Below are 20,435 nucleotides of genomic sequence, written 5' to 3'. Positions count from 1 at the left end.
CTCATATGTGGGATCCGAACCGGGGCCCTCTGGTGTCCCAAGCCAGCTCTTAATAAATGCGCCACTCAGCCGGCCCGTATATTAGTACTTTAAATAGTGGCTAGGCTATTTTTGCCACCTTCCTATTTTTTTTTAACCATATGAATGGAACGTTGTTATTTTTGCAACTTAAAATTTTCTACACTAGGTATGATTTATAATGGCACCTTGAAAAAGATAATGAAGCTCCTTGATTTCTAAAATGCCAGCAGATTTCTTAAGATATTCAAATCAAGTACTTTTATGTATAATGAGATATCAACTTGGTGTTATTTCATTTTTGAAAGATTGTCTATCCTGTTGCATCTTTACTTATTTGAAATTGTTTAAAATATGAATTTTTTCCCATGTGCCTTCTTTTAGAGTAATGTCAAATTTTAAATAGACATGTTTAAATAATTTAGAATGTGATAAAATGTATTTTATATATACTGTAGATGTTGGTGGTTAAATGTTTTGTTAATACATGTTCTTTTAAATATAAGATAATACATTGTACTGATTTGTATACTTACTATATGTCATAAGACAAAGAATTCAGTACTATTGAGGTAAACTTTTTTAATGAGGCATAATTGAAATAAGTTTATTTAGTTGATTGTATTATAGTGATATCAAATGTACCATGTCTAAATATCATAATATGTTTTTCCAAATGTTCAGATCCACAAATTCTCAAAATCAATTAAATATTTGATAATAAATTTGATTGTAAGTACTTAAAAATAATTAGATGAAGTATGGTTGCAATGCTTAACAAATACAAAAAGAGTAAATTCTTAAAGTATGCAGCCTAATTAATCATTAGGTTATGTTAACTCTTTGCATATGATTTTGAGAAATTGTTTCAGTATATTTTTGTCTTTAAATGGATTAAAACTAGTAGCTATAATTTGAATTTATTTTTAGTTTTCAATTGCTTTGTAAATAGTGGAAAGCAAAATAAATAAATAAAATAAAAATACCACCCAAGTCAGCCCAAACAGTTTAAACTAAAATGGATATAGCATTAGACTACACTTTGTTAGTAGATCTCTCGTGTTTTAAAATAATGTGAATTTACTTCTGTTTCAAAGGTTAAGAAACTCTTCAAACATGTAGAAAAAGTCAAAATTATTTTACAGTAAACATTCATATGCCTAACATCTAAATTCTGTAATTAATGTTTTGTTTTGCTATATTTGCTTTATCATATATTTATCCATCTAGCCATCCATCAATGCATTTTTTTAAGAAAACTTAAAGCAAGTTGTAGAATTAGAATACTTCTTAAATACTTCAGCATGAGTACTATGAACTGGAGTTTAGTATTTGTGAATGTGTTTTTTTATGGAGTATTTGCAAACCTTGATGCACAAATCTTACATGATGAGCTTTGACAGATGACTGCACCTGTGTAGCTTAAATCCCTCTCAAATTCAGAATATTATTGTCCTTAGAAAGTTCTGTCCTGCCCCTTCTTAATCAATCCTGTGGAAAATCAGGCAACCACTGTTCTAATTTTTAAAGATCATAAATAAGTTATGCCTGTCCTAGAACTTAAATAATTGGAATCATATAGTATGTACCCTTTGTTTCTGTTTTCTTTCACCCATCTTGATATTTTTAATATTCATCCATCTTTTTGTCAGTAGTTCATTGCTTTTTGTTGCTGAGTAGTATTCTGTTGTATAAATATACCATGGTTTGTTTATCCATAATCTTTTGATGGACTTCTGGGCTATTTCCAGATTTTGGCTATTATGTATAAAGATTCTGTGAATATTCTTGTATAAATTTGTTATGGACATAATGCTGGACTAGGGAAGTTATATGTTTAACTTTTTAAGAACTGCCAGATCTTTTCCCAAAGTGAATGTACTATTTAAACTTCCATTAGCAATGTATGGTTTTTTGTTTTTTTTTAATAAATCTTTTCATGTTCAAGGATTGGAATGTCAGAATTGAAAATGATGAATAGCTTTATGATATTTAAATGTATTTAAAATGCTGAGTGTATAGTTTAGATATCTGGGAATACTGTAGTTTTGTTGATTTTTTTAATTTTTAGCACTTATTGCATACATGCTTTGACAAGAAGTATTGAGAAATATAAAATGTATAGTCCCCGTCATGCTCATAAAGTAGCATTTTGAAAATGACCTTAAAGAAAAGAAGTATCATCTAGGTTAATTTTATATATAATAACACTTCTACTTAGTTGACATTCAGTCTGTTGTGTTAGATAAAACTGGATGATTACCAGTTTAAAGAAATTTATATATTAATGTTTGTATATATATATATATATATATATTTTAGTGTAATAAAACTATATATTTCAAATCTTAAATTTATATTGCAGTTCTATGTTAATGCATAGTAGGTTTTAGTAATTTAAAAACAAAAATATGATCTGCAAGAGTATTTACATTATTGAATTTGATTATATGAGACATTTTAAATTTCATACGATCAATTGAAAACAATGTGTAATTAGAATTTTTGAAAGGAAAGAAAGGCTATTAATATTAAAGACTTCAGTTTATGGAATGTATAATTAAGCCATCCAACCCTAGAATGACTTTGCTTATGAATCATTAAGATTATGTCTACTGTCAATATTAGAATGACATTATCTTCTTCCTCCTCTTATGTCAAAGCATGGTTTTAAGTATCTTTACCTTGTTAATCTTGCTGATAGGCATTCAAGTCTCTCGTTTATGTAGACCACTTTTTAGTATTGATTTGAGAAGTACTTTACAGGGTCAAAGGGGAAATAGATCAGAACCAAGTTTAGAAATAAAAATTACAGTTAGGGTGGAATTGTTAGGGGTGGTTAGTCTGAGAGGTAGCAAATTAGTAGTTTATGTATTACAAGTAGGGTAGATACATGAGATTTATGTTCAATACATGTTTAGTTTCCAGTTGTCTTCATTATACTTTTTGGAATTATTCACTCTCCCTTTCTTGCCCAAAGTCCTACGTTTAAAATAGGAAAGGGACTAGAGCAAGATCATGATGATAGTAGGTAACATTTAGGGAGTACCTACTATGGCAAGTACTGTTCTAAGCATTTTACATATATTAGCTAATTTAATGCCCACAAGTTTGTGAGGTAGGTATTAGTATTACATTCATTTACAGATTCATAAACTGACACAGAGGGGTAAGTAACTAGTCCAGGGTCACATGGCTAATAAGTGGCAGACTCAAGATTGAAACCCAGCCAGATTAGTTCATGCTCTTACACTCCTGCTAAAAGAAAGGATATACTTAAGTCTGAGAATCTTATGGTATTTTGAAGTTAATTATAGGTAATTTCTGAATTCTCTGAATTTAATTATTGGTTTCCTATTCCACTTTTTTTTGACAGGGGGAGGGTCTTAGACATAACAATTCTCTTTTAACCCCTGGGAACACAACACGATATTTGAATCTAGGAAATTTTTCCGAGCCATTTAATGAAGACATTTTTTTTACTCCCACTTTACAGCAATCCTGAGGAATTACATTTTTTTCTTGGATAACCTACTAAAAAACAGGAACAAATTTTTAAAATGTGGAAAGATATTATCATCAGGCTTTCATTCAGTGCACAGTGACTGCTACTGGTAGAAATAATGCAGAAAGAAAACTAATAAAAATTGGCTAAAATTGCACACCACAAAAGTTTTTAGAGTTCAAAAACTAATCAAAGTAGCCTGTGGTTTTTTTTGTTAATAGTAAAAAACATCAACTTTATCTGGGAAAATCAAGGTTCGTAAAATATAAATAATCAACACATAACAACTATCATCTAAAAACTGGTAAAATTTCTTGGCTAAAAATTGATGGAGTGATACAATCTTGATAATATTTAGGTATTCAAAATTTGACTTAGCAAAAGAGTATTTGATAGAAATGATGGTTATAAAAGAAAACTCATGTTAGCAAAACTATAATCAGTAAAATGATACATAAAAAAGTGACTGATGTATTAAACCTTGGTTATAAAGTTTACTTGGAAAAGAATCCTGAAGGTAACAATTTATTAAAATAAAAATGAACAATAATGGAGATGAGTTCAAAGTTAATTTCTAACACTACCTTCCCAATGAAAATTAATTTTAAGACGATTCTGTTTTAATGAAATATTTTTGTAAACATGAAGTCAAAATGTACCTATAGAATCCAAATTGCAGTTTTGAAAAGTACTTGTTGTTCTGGGAATATGGTGATGAATAAGATCAAAATAGACCTCTCAGGACTTTATATTTAAGAGGGGAAGGCTGAGGTTAAATAATTTGTCACCTAATTAATTTCTGAGATAATAAGGCAACACCATCTATTGGGTTGTCGGAAAAGTCATGACGCATTTTTGCAATGAAAAGCAGAAAAAATACGTCATGACTTTTCCGACAACCCAATAGTTTGGCAGTCAGAAAATTAAACTGTCTGGTAGGGTGAGTAGAAATTAGAATAGAATGTGGGAGGAAGGGAAGTAGAAGACCCTTTGGTTGGAAGTAGCATGTTTTTTTAAAAGACCATTAAGACTAAGGATTTTAAGCAAGAGAAGTACATGATTATATTTACATTTAAAAATAAATTTACATTTAAAAATAAATATAGTAAATATGGAAAGTGGTATTAGGAATAGAGGTGGTAAAAGAAGATCTCAGTAGATCTGTTGAGTATAGCAGTACAGATCAGAGATGATGATGGTTGGCTTCTGCTTAGGGTTGCAGCAGCCTGAATCTTTTCAGGGACTGATAAGAGTTCATTGAGCCATTCATTCTGGACATAGCTGATTTAGGCTGCATATGAATCTGTTGTTTTCTCAGAAAAAAAAAACCCAAACCTTTGGTAGTTTTGAGTATAATTTACTGTTTGAAGATCGTCAAGACTCACTTTCTAAATACTCGAATGCCAAAGATGAATTACTTGAATTCTAGTAGTCACAATGGATTTTCAGGGTTTTGGGAGATTGGTTTACTTGGCTTGAAGATGTACAAGTTTTATTTGTGTGTGTGTGTGTGTGTGTGGACTTACATTTTCTTTTCTGTTTGGTAAATACCTTCCAGTGGAATAGCTAGTTATAGTAGGTGTACATTTAACTTTTTAAGAGTCTGAAGCTGTTTTCTAAAGTAGTTGTACTGCTTTACATTCCTTCCAGTAGGGTATGATATTTCCAGTTTCTTTACATATTTGCTGACACTTGTATGGCCAGTTTTGTTGCCTTTAGTCAATCTAGTGGGCATGTGTATGTGTGTTTTTTCAACAGCTTTATTGAGATACAATTTATATACCATATAATTCTCTCATGTAAAGTGTATAATTTATGGTTTTTAGTATATTCACAATTACATGCAACTATCACCACAGACAATTTTAGAACATTTTCAACACTTCAAAAAGAAAGACTATATTTTAGTTTTCACACTCCAACCCTTATCTCCTCCCACTCTCAACCCCCAGCCCTCAGCAATCACTAATCTACTTTCTGTCTCTATAGATTTCCCTGTTCTGGACGTTTCATATGAATGGGATCATATGATATGTGGTCTTTTGTGACTGGCTTCTTTTTTTTTTTTTTNAGATATACAGTCTGACATAAAGGATAATGTTGATGTTGAGTAAGAATATGGTTTGGGAATTATTCCATAAGTAAATGCACTCCAAGAAACAGTAATCAAAATTCTGTATGCGTTGAAGAAAAATATGCAAATTATAGATGTACACACACATACATGTGTATGATTTTGGATAAAATCTGATACCTTTAGTAAGGAGAAAAATTAGTAAGTTCAGGAGACAGGATTATGTTTATACTCCTGTTTTGAGGACCATATATTTGATCATTTGCATTCGTATATTAAAATATTGAATGGTGAGATGTCTTGTAAAGAATTCAATTCAATCAATTCATTTTCACATTAATGAATTTAATTTAAAAATCATATTAAAAAATGAAACCTAGCCTGTTTTTGACTTTTTAAAAAAATTTGATTATTCACTCATGTATTTTCTTGAGTGCCTTTTTTATACTGAGCCCAGAGGTGAAACTGTCCTCAGGGAGCTTATCAATTGGTGAGGAGACAGACAGTAAATTTGAATTATAATGTAGTGGAAAAGTTGTAGAAAAGAGTACGTTCCTTTCATAATAGTAGTAAAATAAAAATATATAAAGTAACATAGTTAAGTATTTTCCTCTCTTGCAAGTATTATGGAAACAGATTTTTTGAAATAAAGGGGCCTTTGAGACAGCATAATTTCCTACGTATTAGAATTTGAAAAGGGCTAATAAAAATTGTGAATCAATCAATCATCAGAAATAAATACTCCACTATGGTGAGAAATGGCCAGAATAGATTTAAAGTTATGAGTCTCAGGAATAAAGAAAAATTCCTCCAGGGNATCAGTCGCCGGCTTCTGGACGGCCGCTCACTGCGGCTGCTGGCCGCTCACGCTGGCTGCTGGCTACATACGGTAGCCCATGGCAACCCACTGCCTCAGAGGCTGCAGCCTACGCCGTCGCGGGTGACTCACGGGCAGCCCAACTCCAGGTTGAGCTATTGTTCAGCATCTTAGCTGTGGAGGGCAGTGTCACTGGCCCTCATATGTGGGATCCAAACCGGGGCCCTCTGGCTTCTTAACCATCGCGCCACTCGGCCGGCCCACGGCTTCTTTTATTTAGCGTATGTTTTCAAGGTTCAGCCATGTTATAACTTGTGTCAGTACTTTATTCCTTTTTATGGCCAAGTAATACCCCATTGTATGGCTATACCACATTTAGTTTACCATTTGTCCATTGAATGGACATTTGGGTTGTTTCTACCTTTGGACTGTTATGAATAAACCTGATGCAAACATTCATGTACATGTGTGGCTATATGTTTTTATTTCTCTTGGGTGTATCTCTAGGAGTGGAATTGCTGTGTCATATGGTAACTACTTAATCATTTGAAGAATTGCAAGACTTTTCTGTTTTACATTCCCACCAGCAGTATTTGAGGGTTCCAATTTTTTCATATCCTCACCACACTTCTTACAATCTGGCTTTTTGATTCCAATCATCCCAGTAGATGTGAAGTGTATCCTATTGTGTTTTAATTTGCATTTCCCAGATGAATAATGATGTTAAATATCTTTTTATGTGCTTATTTGTTGTTTGTATATCTTCTTTCCTGAATTATCTGTTCAAGTCTTTTGCCCATTTTCTACTGGTTTATTTTTTTATTTGTTTTAAAGATTTTATTGGGGAATTGGCGGAGGGGAACAGCATTGGTGAATCGGGGAAGGGGAACAGACAAGATGCTGTCCTTTTGTTCTTCAGTCTAGTTGTGGAGGACGTTGCTTCACTGGCCCATGTTAGTATTATCATTGCGTTCTTCCCGGGTGAGGCAGTCGCTTCCAGGCCATTGGACGGCCGCTCATGGCAGCTCACGGCAGCTCACGCAAGCTCACGCCTGCTGCTGGGCAGCCCCACTGCAGCCTATGCCGTTGCCGGCGACTCACGGCAGCCCAGCTCCAGGTCAGGTTGTTGTTCACCATCTTAGCTGTAGAGGGCGTAGCATCACTGGCCCTCATGTGGGATCTGAACCTAGGCCCTGCTGCTCAGAGCTGGCGTCCCAATCCAACTCCTAACTAACGTGCCACTTGGCCGGCCCGATTTATTTTATTTTTGAACCATAAGAATTCTTTATTCTGGATATAAGTCTTCAGTCTTACATATGTGTTGTGAATATTTTTATCCTATGATTGCTTGCTATTTTGTTTCCTAGTGGCATCTTTCAAAAAAAAAATGTAATAAAATTCAATTTATAGTTTTTGTTTTCTATGTTTTGTGCATTTGTATTCTGTGTAAGAAACCTTTGCCTACTTCCAGGTTACTGATACAGTTGACCCTTGAACAATGTGGGAGGTAGGGTCGGCAACGCCCTGCACAGTTGAAAATTTGAGTATAAGTTTTTTTTTGTTTTTAAATTGGGGAATTGGGGAAGAGAAACAGTGTTGGGGAATTGGGGAGGGGGACCAGCCAAGTTGTTGTTCTTCATTGTTAGTTGTGGAGGGCACCAGTCGCCATCTGACTGCCCATCGGCAGCTCGTGGCCTCTAACTCAAGGTGCTGTGTTACAATCTTAGTTGTGGGCGTAGCCACCATCCAATGCGGGAGTTGAACCAGCAGCCTTGTTGTTAAGAGTGCATGCTCTATCCACTGAGCCATCTGGGCAGCAGCTGAGCTTAAGGTGCCGAGTTCAGTCTTAGTTGTGGGCAGGTGTAGCCTACCATCGAACAGGCAGTCTTGTTGTTAGGAGCACATGCTCTCACTAGCTGAGCCATCATGCTACTTGACAGCTCAGTGTCAGCTCAGCTCGGGTGCAGCTCACTGACCCATGTGGGAATCAAACCGGCAGCCCTGTTTCTCAGAGCTCGTGCTCTTAAACTAACTCTTAACCAACTGAGCCATTCGGCCAGCCCCAGCTGAGTATAATTTTTGACTCTACCAGAACTTAACTACTAATAACCTACTGTTGACTAGAAGCCTTACTGATAATATAAATAGTCAACACATATTTTGTATGTTACATGTTATATACTGTATTCTTACAGTAAAGTAAGCTAGAGAAAAAAATATTAAGACAATCATAAGGAAGAGAAAATACATTTACAGTGTTTATAAAAAAATTTGCACAGAAGTGGACCAAGGAGTTCAAACCTGTATTATTCAAGGATCAACAGTATTTTCTCCTACGTTTTCTTGTACAAATTTATAGTTTTAGGCTTTATATTTAGATCTGTGATCTATTTCGAGTTAAATTTTGTGTATGGGTAAATTAATGGTTGATATTCTTTTTATATATGGATATCTAGTTGATTCAGCAACATTTATTGAAAAGACTTTATTTTCTCCATAGAATTTGCTTCACCAGCTTTGTTGAAAATCAGCTGCCCATACACGTATGAGTCTAGTTTTGGCACACTGTTTTCTGTTCCATTGATCTGTATGTCTTTTTGTCTTCTGCCAATACCAAACCATCTTGATTATTGTAGTGTGATAGCAAACCTTGAAATCAGATGAGATCAGTCCTCCAACTTCTTTTTAAAAATTGGTTTGGTTAGTCTAGGTTCTTTACATTTCATATAAATTTTAGCATCAAATTATCAATTTCTACCAAAAGCATCCTGGGATTTGATTGGTATTGTGTTGAATATAAAAATAATTTGGGAGAGAATTTCTTAATTGAAATTTTCTATCCATGATATAGGAGCTTTATTGATTTCGATTTGTTAATTTCAGCACAGTTTTAAAATTCTCAGTATAGAGGTCTTAGATGACTTTTGTTAGATCGTTTCCTAAGTGTTTCATATGTTTTTTTTTTGAGCTACTATAAATGGACTTTAACATTTTTCATTTTCCAGTTATTTTTTGCTAGTCTATATGAATACAATTGATTTTTTTACATATGAACTTTGCAACCTATGACCCTGCTAAATTTGTTTTATTAGTTCTAGTCATTCATTTTTAGATTCCCTGGGGATGTTTATGTAAACACTCTTATCTGCATATAGGTACTGTTTTACTTTTTCCTTTCTGATCTTGATGCTTTTTGTTTTTATTGTCCTTTGCAATGACTAGGATTTCCAGGACAATGTTGAATAGAAGTGGTAAAAGTGGGCATCCTTGTCTTATTCCTGATGTCAGTGTTTTTACTTTTTCTTTTCCTGTTTAAATAAATGGTACATCTTAAAGGTAAAGTAATTTAGTTTTTGTTTTGTAAATTCTATTGTTTTGATAGCTTCCTGGGGTCAAATGTGTTTTGGTAAGAGACATAGTAAATGAGGAAATGAGATTTTGCTGTCTTTAACTAGAGTGCCTTTTATCTAGCTACTGGAAATCTAGTATACAAATTAGGTGAGAGGCAAGAGCTATGACTCAGCATGAGAATGGTCTGTATTTTTCATGGGGGAGCTGGTGATTTAACTGTAACTGCCAAGGGGAAAAGAGGAAGTAAGGCTGAGCAGAGGGCTATTTTGTCTGTGGTGTAAAGGGTACTTTGAATTAATAGACAAGTTATAGTGTTTCTGCTTAAAAACACCAAAAATTTCAGAATATCATATACACGTTTTTAACCTATTCTGCTGTTATTTTTAGTTTTATCTTATTGTGTTTTGTCTTTTAAAAGTTGAGGTATAATTTACAAGCAGTAAAATATAGTTCTAAAATTATCAGTGATTATTTTTGTTAATTGTGTATATTCATCTAACTACCACGCAGAACAAGTTCTCTCCTGTCCCTTTCCAGTCAATCCCCCAACTCCAGAGACAGCAACCACTTTTTGGTTTCTATCATCGAAATTAGTTCCCCTGTTGTCCAGTTGCTAGAGAATTTTCTGTGTTAGACTATATGGATATATGCGGTATATACAATATATGTATACAGAGGGTGTCAAAAAAAGTATACATATTTTAAGAGAGGAAAACTGTATTAAAATTGTAATACTCAATATACTCAATATATACCAATAACAAAAGATGAATACAAGTCACGTTTGACTTCTGCAATTACAAGAGGTGCTCAAAGTGGTTCCATCAGTGTCCAAACACTTCTGATTAAGGCAAACTATTGCTTGAGCAACGTTGACCAAAGTGTTCATTTGTATATGTTTTTTTGGCACTGCTGGTATATATATTCGGTTTGGGGGGTGGGTTTTTTTGTTTGTTTCTTTGTTTTTTATTTAAGGATTCTATTGGGGAACAGTGTTTTTTTTCCAGGTCCCATCAGCTCCAAGTCAAGTAGTTGTCTTCAATCTAGTTGTGGAGGGCGCAGCTTCATGGCCCATGCTGGGTATGAGCACTGTGCTCAAACCACCTGAGCTAACTGGCAGCCCCAGGAGGTTTTTTTTTAATTGAGACATAATTGACATGTAAATACTATACTAGTTTCAGGTGCAGAACATGTCATTTCATATATATTGCAAAATGATTACCACAATAAGTCTAGTTAACATTGGATATGTGTTTTTTTTTTTTTTTTACTGAGCCATCCTGCCACCTGTTGGCAGCTCAGCTCTGGCTGGGAATCAAACCTGCAACCCTGTTGCTCAGAGCTCACACTCTTGAGCCAGCTCTTNTGGCTTCTTTGGTTGTGACTGGCAGTCTTGCTAGGGTACCATCTGTATCCCCAAGGCCTCTGAATGAGGAAAAAATAGATCTTAATTAATAAACCTGTTAGCTCCTATGAAACCCATGGCCATTCAGCCGTCACTCAGGTGGCGACAATTGTCTGGGCCCAGAATGGGTTTGGAAAGAATCATTAGGCTTACTGGCCTGGGGGATATTGGGAAGTCACAGTCTTTTAAGTAGTTATCTGAAGCAGAGGTAGGAGGTTTCTATGAACAATATATTGTTTAGGATTAAGAAACTGATTTACAGACAATCAAGAAACAGGGATAGGAGACGCGTATGATTCAGGCTAGGAGCAATCTTTAGTCTAGGATTCACAAACTGATTAGAAGATTAATCAAAGCCAGGAGCTAAGAAACTAAGGAACTAGGGAGGAGACTTAACATTTCTATACTTAACATTTCTATAGGAAAGAAAACTTAAAAGTCTTTCAGTTGTGGTGGGCTACTTGGTTGGCCCACAACAATTCCATTGGTGGGTAAGTCCGTGCGCAGTTCCCTTAAGAGGAACGCCTGTGAGTGCAGCCACGCTCAGTCTCTCTCAGTCACAATCTCAGCTGGTTTTCACAGCCAGAAATTATGGGGACTTCTCTCCCTGGCATTGGCACCCTAGACTGGGGTGGGGCTGGGACCTCTCACTCCTCTGGAGGGTGGGGGGGACCTCCACTGCCAAAATATCCCTCCTGATCTTTATGGTCATACACAGGTGTGGGACCAGCCTGTTCTGCGTCTCTGCCCCTTCTCCCAGTCTGGAGGTGGCTTCTTCTGCATGTCCCCAGTTGAAAGGCTTCAGTTCAGCTTGATTTTAGGCGATTCTCGATAATGGTTGTTTTGTAGATTAGTTGTAATTTTGATGTGGTTGTGAGAAGGTAAGCACAGCGTTTATCTACTGCGCCACCTTGGTTATCCTAAGCCCTGCAACTTTTTAAATATATATCATATACGGAGGGTGCCAAAAAAATGCATACACATTTTATTATTTATTTATTTATTTATTTGTATACACATTTTAAGAAAGAAAAAAGCTGTATTAAAATTATGCTGATGTAACCACTTTGAGTACTTCTTGTAATTGCAGAAGTCAAATGTGACATGTATTCATCTTTTGTTATTGGTATATATTGAATATTACAATNAATCTCTTCCCCTTCCAACCATCCTTAACCCCCTTTCCACCTTAAAGAAGTCCCTCTAAGATTCCTTGTAATACTGGCTTGGTGATGATGAACTCCTTCATCTTTTTCTTATTTGGGAAGCTCCTTACCTGTCCTTCAATTCTAAATGATAACTTTGCTGGGTAGAGCAATATTGGTTGTATGTTGTTACTTTTTGTGACTTGGAATATTTCCTGCCTCGCCCTTCTTGCCTGCAAAGTTTCTGTTGAGAAATCAGCCGCCAGTCTTATGGGGGCTCCCTTGTAAGTAACAACTTCTTTTTTCTTGCTGCTTTTAAGATTTTCTCTTTGTCTTTAATATTTGGCATTTTAATTATGATGTATCTTGCTGTTGGCCTGTTTGGGTTTATCTTGTTTGGGACTCTCTGTGCTACCTGGGCTTGTATTTCTGTTTACTTTACCAGGTTAAGGAAGTTTTCTATCATTATTTCATCAAATAGGTTTTCAATTCCTTGCTCTCTCTTTTCTCCTTCTGGTACCCCTATAATGTGAATGTTGATACACTTGATATTGTCCCAGAGGCCTCTTAAACTCTCCTCAATTTTTTGGATTCTTTTTTCTTTTTGCTGTTCTGGTTAGGTGTTTTCTGCTACCTTATCTTCCGCATCGTTGGTTGGATCCTCTGCTTCGTGTAATCTACTGTTGCTTCCCTGTAATATATTCTTCATTTCCATTATTGTATCCTTTATTTCTGACTGGTTCTTTTTCATGGTTTCCATCTCCATTTTTATGCTTTCTATCTCTCTGTTGAAGTTCTCCCTGAGATCATTGATCATTCTTATAACCAGTGTTTGGAACTCTGCGTCTGATAGATTGCTTATCTCCATTTCGCTTAGTTCTTTTTCTGAAGCTTTGTTCTGTTCTTTTATTTGGGACATGTTTCTTTGTCTCCCCATTTTGGCTGCCTCCCTGCATTTGTTTCTATATATTAGGTAGGGCTGCTGNGAACCGGGGCCCTCTGGCGTCCCAAGCCAGCTCTTAACCACCGCGCCACTCGGCCAGCCCGAAAACTTTGTAATTCTTTGCATGAAATCTTATACCAATAAGGCACAAGATTTTACTTTTTACTTTTGTACTGCTGCTGCTTAGCATTAGTTTACTAAATTTGAAGGTTTTTTTTTTTTTGGCCACTAACGATGGCAAAGAGTTTTAACTTACAAGTAATTAAAGCTGCTGACAATGTGAAATTGCAATTCATTTGTAATTATAGTTTTATCTTTTTCTTAAGATTCTCTTGTTATGCTGCGACCGGACAATAATCCTCAGTGGATGGTCAGTAGGAACTCTTTCCCTGTTGTGGATGTAGTCATAGATCCTCATCTTGTGCATCATCTTCGACCACATCAGAGAGAAGGAATCACATTTCTTTATGAATGTGTGATGGGAATGAGGTAGGAAAAGAAATCATTTGTTGAGTCCAATCTGAGTTTTGATTTAGCCTGTAACATTATAGTTTTCTAGAAAGAGTCTGATATAATAAGTCTCAGAGGGTACATTATGAATTTTAGTGGGAATAGTAAATCTTACTTAATGTGTGCATTAAGTGCTCAAGTGGTTCTTGATGGATACCAAGTGGTTCTTGATGGTGCTAGCCATCCTGCTAGGAGCTGGGCATATAGGATTCAGAATCATGGTCCTCTTATTCTTAAATAGCTTATAAAGTATTTGAGGAAACAAATAATTTCAAGCCTTAATAAAGTCAATAAATAAAGTCAAGCCTTAATGTGGTATAAGAAGAGCTCACTAGTAGTATGATAAAGGTGTATGGGGAAAAATGGAAGTCTTAATTCTCCTTACAAGAATTTTAGAAAAAGGTTTTCTCCTTATATCACCTCTACTTAAAATAAAAATAAAAGGAGCCCTCCTTTAAAATTGAGTTTTCTGATTAAAGAATTGTAGTATCCTCTCTTAAAGATATTATAGAAGACCGTCCCCCACCTCCCGCCAAAAAACCACAAAGGAAATAAAAAAGAATTAAAGGTCCTTGCTAACATCTTGGTATATTTCCTTCCANATGTAAATACTATACTAGTTTCAGGTGCAGAACATGTCATTTCATATATATTGCAAAATGATTACCACAATAAGTCTAGTTAACATTGGATATGTTTTTTTTTTTTTTTTTTTAGCTGAGCCATCCTGCCACCTGTTGGCAGCTCAGCTCTGGCTGGGAATCAAACCTGCAACCCTGTTGCTCAGAGCTCACACTCTTGAGCCAGCTCTTAACCAATCGAGCCACTTGGCTGGCCCTGGATATGTTTTTATAAGGTGAATCTGGAAATGTTTTTGAGAAAAGTAGTAGCCTTTGAAAGAAGGATCTTTTTATTTCCTGATCATCTACTACTGAATTCTCAGGATCGGTGGTCAAGCCTGATTATTCCATAACTCAGATACAAAAGTATTTTAAGGAAATTTAGTTTTATTCCTACTTTGATCTTATCTGAAAAAACTACAGGTTTTTCTTTCAGAGAACTGTGATCTTTTGGTTTCCTTGACTTATATTGCTGTTAATTAAATCAGTTTAAAACAGTGATTTTAGGTATTTTTCCCTTGGATGTTTAAATATTATCTTTAATTCATAGAGTTGTAAAATATTTGCAGTGATTATTATTATTCTTCAACTGAGTTTACATGACTTTGAGATGATAAGGAATTTACATTCATTGTACTCATAATTCTAGCACCTGACATTTTAATTTATCAGTTTATAAAATGCTAACATGAGATGATCAAATATTCTTTTATACTTCTTGATACAGTCTGATTTTCTTGTGTTTACTTTTGTTTGAATGACCTTTTAAATATTAAAGTGATCTTTAATAATGTGTTTTTAAAAAAAATTTTTTTATTCTAGCTAATTCAGCCCCTAAGGAAGTAGAAGTATCGAAGGGACAAGAAGCAGAACCTAATAGTCTAGTTAAATATTTCAGTGTTGTTTGGCGTAAGGCTTCAAAGAAAAAGCACAAAAAGTGGGAAGGTGATGCTGTTCTTATTGTCAAAGGAAAGTCATTTATATTAAAGGACTTGGAAGGCAAAGACATTGGAAGAGGTATTGTGATATTACCTAATGTTTATGATTTGGCCTAAAATTAGTATATAGCTCTGGTTCCATAATTGAAATATAATTAGGTTTTATAAAGGTATAGATTAAGATGTTCTTTAATTGACTTTTATGTCTAAATTATTTCATAAACATAGAATTATCTCATAATATGTCGTCAGCCTGACAGTCTCATGCATACAAGCTCAGTGCGGCCTAGCCTAGCTCATGGTTTCATTTTCTCCAAAAATCAAGTGGTCAGCCAGGTGTATACAGCTTGACAGTTTTCTGTGACTAAGCAGTTTGTCTTAGTGCACTTTTTCCCCCCTTTTCTTTGCAGAATGCTAAGTGGTTAAAAGTTAAAAAGATGTTGATGTCAGGAGTGCAATAGTATCTGATTTCAATAGTGTCCAATAAAATTTTGTAAAAAGCAAGGAGATAATGGTTAGGCATGACCTAGATTAATAAATTTAAATTGGAGGTTACCATTATTTCTGTTATAAAATGTTGCCAGCATGATTTGTACTAATACAGGTTAGCCCACAGATTTTGAATGCCTAACACCAACCATGTTCTTGTACTGTTCAATTATCAGTGTGACCCATAATTATAAAATCTGTTCTAAATGTTTATTCATTCATTTAAAAATGTCAGTTTATAGTTTTTAGTAACTATTTTATGTGCCAACCACTATGCTACTAGTAAACATTCAGAGATGGGTATTATTTATAGTTTAGCAGGGACAGGCCAATGTACTTTATAATTAGGAAGCAATAAGAATTATTTCAATGAGAATTTTACTAAGTGCAGTAGGATCATACATAGAAGAGCTATTTTTTTTTGATGGTCCAATTGCTGCATTTATTTAAATTGAGAAGGAAAACACTGTAATTACTCCCAAAGTCCAGGTCCTTAGGGAAATGTGTGCCTGATTGCTCAAGATTTTTTTTTAAATTAGTTTCAGGTGTACAAAACAATGTACTAGTTAGACATTTACACCCCTCACGAAGTGATAACCCCCCTCCTCCAATCTACTACCCCTCTGACATCGTATTCCACTGACATTGTATTCCATTGTTAATCCATTGACTATTCCCCAATAAAAAGAAAATTAAATGGGAAATTCAAGAAGTAAACAATTCATAAGTTTTAAATTGTATACTATTTTGAATAGTATAATGAAACCATGTGCTTTCCTGCTCCATCTCATCCACGATGTGCATCATCTGTTTGTCTAGCACAGGGGTCAGCAAACTTTTGAGATGGAAGAGCCTCCAGGGGTCAGCAAACTGGCTTGCGAGCCGCAGGCTCTGAAGCAAAATTGAAAATGAAAATAAAACTATCATAGTTTCATTTATAAAATTTTTAAGGGATATTATTCACCTAATGGTGATTATGTAAAAATATATGTATGGCTCTCGAATAATTTTTAAATTGTTGTGAGGGACAGGATTGGCTCTTCCAGGGGTCGGCAAACTTTTGAGACAGAACATACCCAAAGAGCCACATGTGGCTCATGAGCCGCAGTTCGCCGACCCCTGGTCTAGCATATCCATGTGTATATGCTACCTGCCCATGAGTCACTTAGTAGCCCTGTCCTTGTGGAGCTATTGTTGAGTATTTGTTTTCAAAGTAACCCTTGTTTTACTTAACAATGGCCCCAAAGCACAACAGTATGGGTGATTCCTTTAAGTGAAAAGATAAAAGATCTCACCTTAGTAAGGCAGTTTATCATCTCATGTCATCATGAGAAGGGTGAGTACAGTACAATAAGATATTTTGAGAGAGAGACCACATTCCCATAACTTTTATTACAGTATATTGTTATAATTATATTTTATTATTAGTTATTGTTAATCTCTTACTGTGCCTAATTTATAAATTAAATTTTATCATATGTATATATGTATGTATGTATGTATGTATGTATAGGAAAAGACATAGCATATATAGGGTTTAATACTATCCATGGTTTTAGGCAACTGCTGGGAGTGTTGGAACATATCCCTCATGGAAAAGGGGGACTACTGTGTATGAAGATAAAACTATGCTCTTCATTAATGTGGAGAGGTCAAGACTACTGTTAACTTCAATATTTTAGTTTGGGGAATAGAGCAATGAGTCTTTGGTATTTAGGAACATCAGTTAAGTAATTTTTTTCAACATCAGAGCATTAAAATTAAACAGTGCTGTATCATAAATGATTTAAGAATATAAGTTACCAATTGGCACAAATTATAAGTTTTAGCCAAGTTTTTTTTTTGAAGATTTTATTGGGGAATTGGGGAAGGGGAACATTGTGTTTTTCCAGGACCCATCAGCTCCAAGTCAAATTGTTGTTTTTCAATCTTAATTGTGGAGGGCACAAGCTCAGCTCCAAGTCCAGTCTTCACTTTTAATCTATTGGGTTGTTGGAAAAGTCATGACATATTTTTTCTGTTTTTCGTTGCAAAAGTGTGTCATGACTTTTCCAACAACCCAATAGTTGCGGAGAGTTGCAGCCCACCATCCCATGCGGGAGTTGAACCAGCAACCTTGTTGTTAAGAGCATGCACTCTCACCAACTGAGGCATCTGGCCGCCCATTGGCAGCTCAGCAGCAGCTCAGTGGCAGCTCAGTTCGGGTGCAGCTCATTGGCCCATGTGGGAATCAAACTGGCAACCCTGTTGCTCAGAGCTTAAGCTCTAACCAACTGAACCACCCGGCCAGCCCTAGTTGAGTTTAAATAGGACAAATTGTAGCAATTTCCAACTAGTTTAAAAAGGTCATATTTTCTAAAATGTGTGTTTTATTTTTTAGGGACTTAAAAGTTTATGGTATACACAGTTCTTGCCCCCTATAATCACACAATAACTATGCAGTTAGTGTAAACAGTCATAGGAGACTGAAATTCCGTCATTATCTATCTTGTTAATTGAGCCCATTTGGGCAAACTGACTTACACATATTTATATTCCACCAGCATCTTACACATGGCAACACTTAATAAATGTCTGTTGAATTAATAATTCAAACAAGCTTGGTACTATAAAATATCCCACTTTTTATTCAAGAGGTAGAACTTGGACTGTCAGTGGCCTCTTGCCACAAGTGTATTTCAACTTTCCTNGAACTGTTAGTAAAGCACAGAGTTAAAGTATTCAAATGTAGATATAAAATTGAGATTCATTCATATGCATTATATACTTACAATAGGAACAGAAGATTTAGATTCATCTGTCTAATTTCAGATTTGTTTTAGTAATTTAGTTGACAATAAATATGTAATGATTACAATGATCTAAGATGCAAAAGAGATAAACTGTAAAACAGGTGAAAAAAAAGTGTTTAGTGGAGGGTAGAGTTTGTCCTAATTATAAAATATCAGCATCTAGTTCTTGACTAATAAGCGATGATGTTAGAGGCATAAAATATTTTCTTTGTGATTAAAGAACTATAATTATTTCTAACAGAGTGAATAACAGATGTGGAGCTATTCTTGCTGATGAAATGGGTTTAGGGAAAACATTGCAATGTATTTCGCTCATCTGGACTCTACAGTGTCAGGGACCCTATGGAGGCAAGCCAGTAATAAAGAAGACACTTATTGTCACACCTGGAAGCTTGGTGAATAATTGGAGGAAAGAATTTCAAAAATGGTTAGGAAGTGAAAGGATCAAGGTATTTACTGTTGATCAGGTAAGAGATTTTTAAAAATTTAGTCTTGGTCATTTTCTAAATCTCCAGCTTTTCAAATCAGTTTTCACTCTATGTAACAGTTTTCAACTAACTCCTTTGCAGAAAAATGGAACTCTTGGTTTATAATTTGGTTTTCTGTTAATGTATTTCAATACTTGATTTTAATGGCTGTGAGAAATATGCTCCTTAAATTTCATTTCACACTGTTTCTCTTCATGATTTATTAAATATTATCTTTTTCTTTTTTTTTTAGGATCACAAAGTAGAAGAATTCATCAAATCTCCATTTTATTCTGTTCTTATCATCAGTTACGAAATGTTACTTCGTTCCCTGGATCAAATTAAAAATATCAAATTTGATCTTCTAATCTGTGATGAAGGGCATCGTTTGAAGAACAGTGCCATTAAGACAACTACAGCTCTCAGTAGCCTCTCTTGTGAGAAAAGAATAGTTCTAACTGGTCAGTATTTACTTTTGGGGAGATAGGGTGGAATTGTTGCCTAGTGAACATATAAGACTTGTAATATGATACTTGGCATTCAAAGAAGTAATAGTGTTGGATGGAATTTATACTTATAAACTTATGATAATTGAGCCTTGGTAGGATTGAATTTTCAAATTCTTATGTAATTTTCTGGAACCCAGATTTTGGGGTTTTGAGGAAAAAACACAATGCTCTCATGGTAAAGAATGTAGAAGATGGTGTTGGACTGCCTCTGCTTGGTTCCCAAGTCTGACTTTTATAGCTGTGCAACTCTGGGCAAGTTATTTAACCTCTCTGTGCCTCAGCTTCCATATCTGTGAAATAGGGATAATAATGCCATGTACTTCATAGAGCTGTTGTGAGGGTAAAGAAATTAATCCATGTAACGTTTTTGCAAGACTACCTGACACATGGTGTTTAATAAAATACCAGTTATTTTTATATAGCATGTATGTGCTGCATTCCCATAATTTATTTATTGCTAGCCAAAATTTCTGGTCCACACTGCCTGGAAAGGTGGGATGGACTGTGTATAAATACAAGAATCCTTTTCTACCCACTTCTGTAGCTTAAGGTTTAGGCTAGAACCAGGCCTGAGTAGCTCAGTGTCGCTTTCCTTCCACATCTCACGATGGTCTTGTGTGGCCCTTTCAATCTGTCATTCTGGCAGCAGAAGAAAGAAAAGTTATATTTATATATTACTAATATTTACATCCCTTCCATTTTTATTCAAGGCTTCATTTCCTTATCATCTTCAATCCTTTTGGAAGGAATGGGCAAGACTTGGTTGTTCTTATTATATCATGATCTCTTGTGTCACTTTGTACTTCTTGTGTCCTTATGTACTGCAGTGCCCTTTGAAGTGAAAATGAGGAG

At 35.0% G+C, this 20,435-nt stretch overlaps 1 protein-coding gene across 1 annotated transcript in view; it reads left to right on the top strand.

Annotated features, from left to right (window-relative positions):
- Positions 1–9,944: 9,944 nt before the first annotated feature.
- The window catches only part of LOC109376851 (DNA repair and recombination protein RAD54B-like), a 63,501-nt gene continuing 53,010 nt past the window's right edge, over positions 9,945–20,435 (top strand). The window contains exons 1-4 of the mRNA XM_019632989.1: positions 9,945–10,008; positions 13,585–13,747; positions 18,849–19,074; positions 19,328–19,535. Of these exons, the coding sequence (XP_019488534.1) occupies positions 9,945–10,008; positions 13,585–13,747; positions 18,849–19,074; positions 19,328–19,535 (661 nt within the window). The remainder of the gene's footprint in view (positions 10,009–13,584; positions 13,748–18,848; positions 19,075–19,327; positions 19,536–20,435) is intronic.

This window comes from Hipposideros armiger, unplaced genomic scaffold (assembly GCF_001890085.2).
Source record: "Hipposideros armiger isolate ML-2016 unplaced genomic scaffold, ASM189008v1 scaffold_1224, whole genome shotgun sequence".
Classification (NCBI taxonomy): Eukaryota; Metazoa; Chordata; class Mammalia; order Chiroptera; family Hipposideridae; genus Hipposideros; species Hipposideros armiger.
Note: the sequence above shows the minus strand (reverse complement) of the source record. Positions and strands in the feature narration are given on the sequence as shown.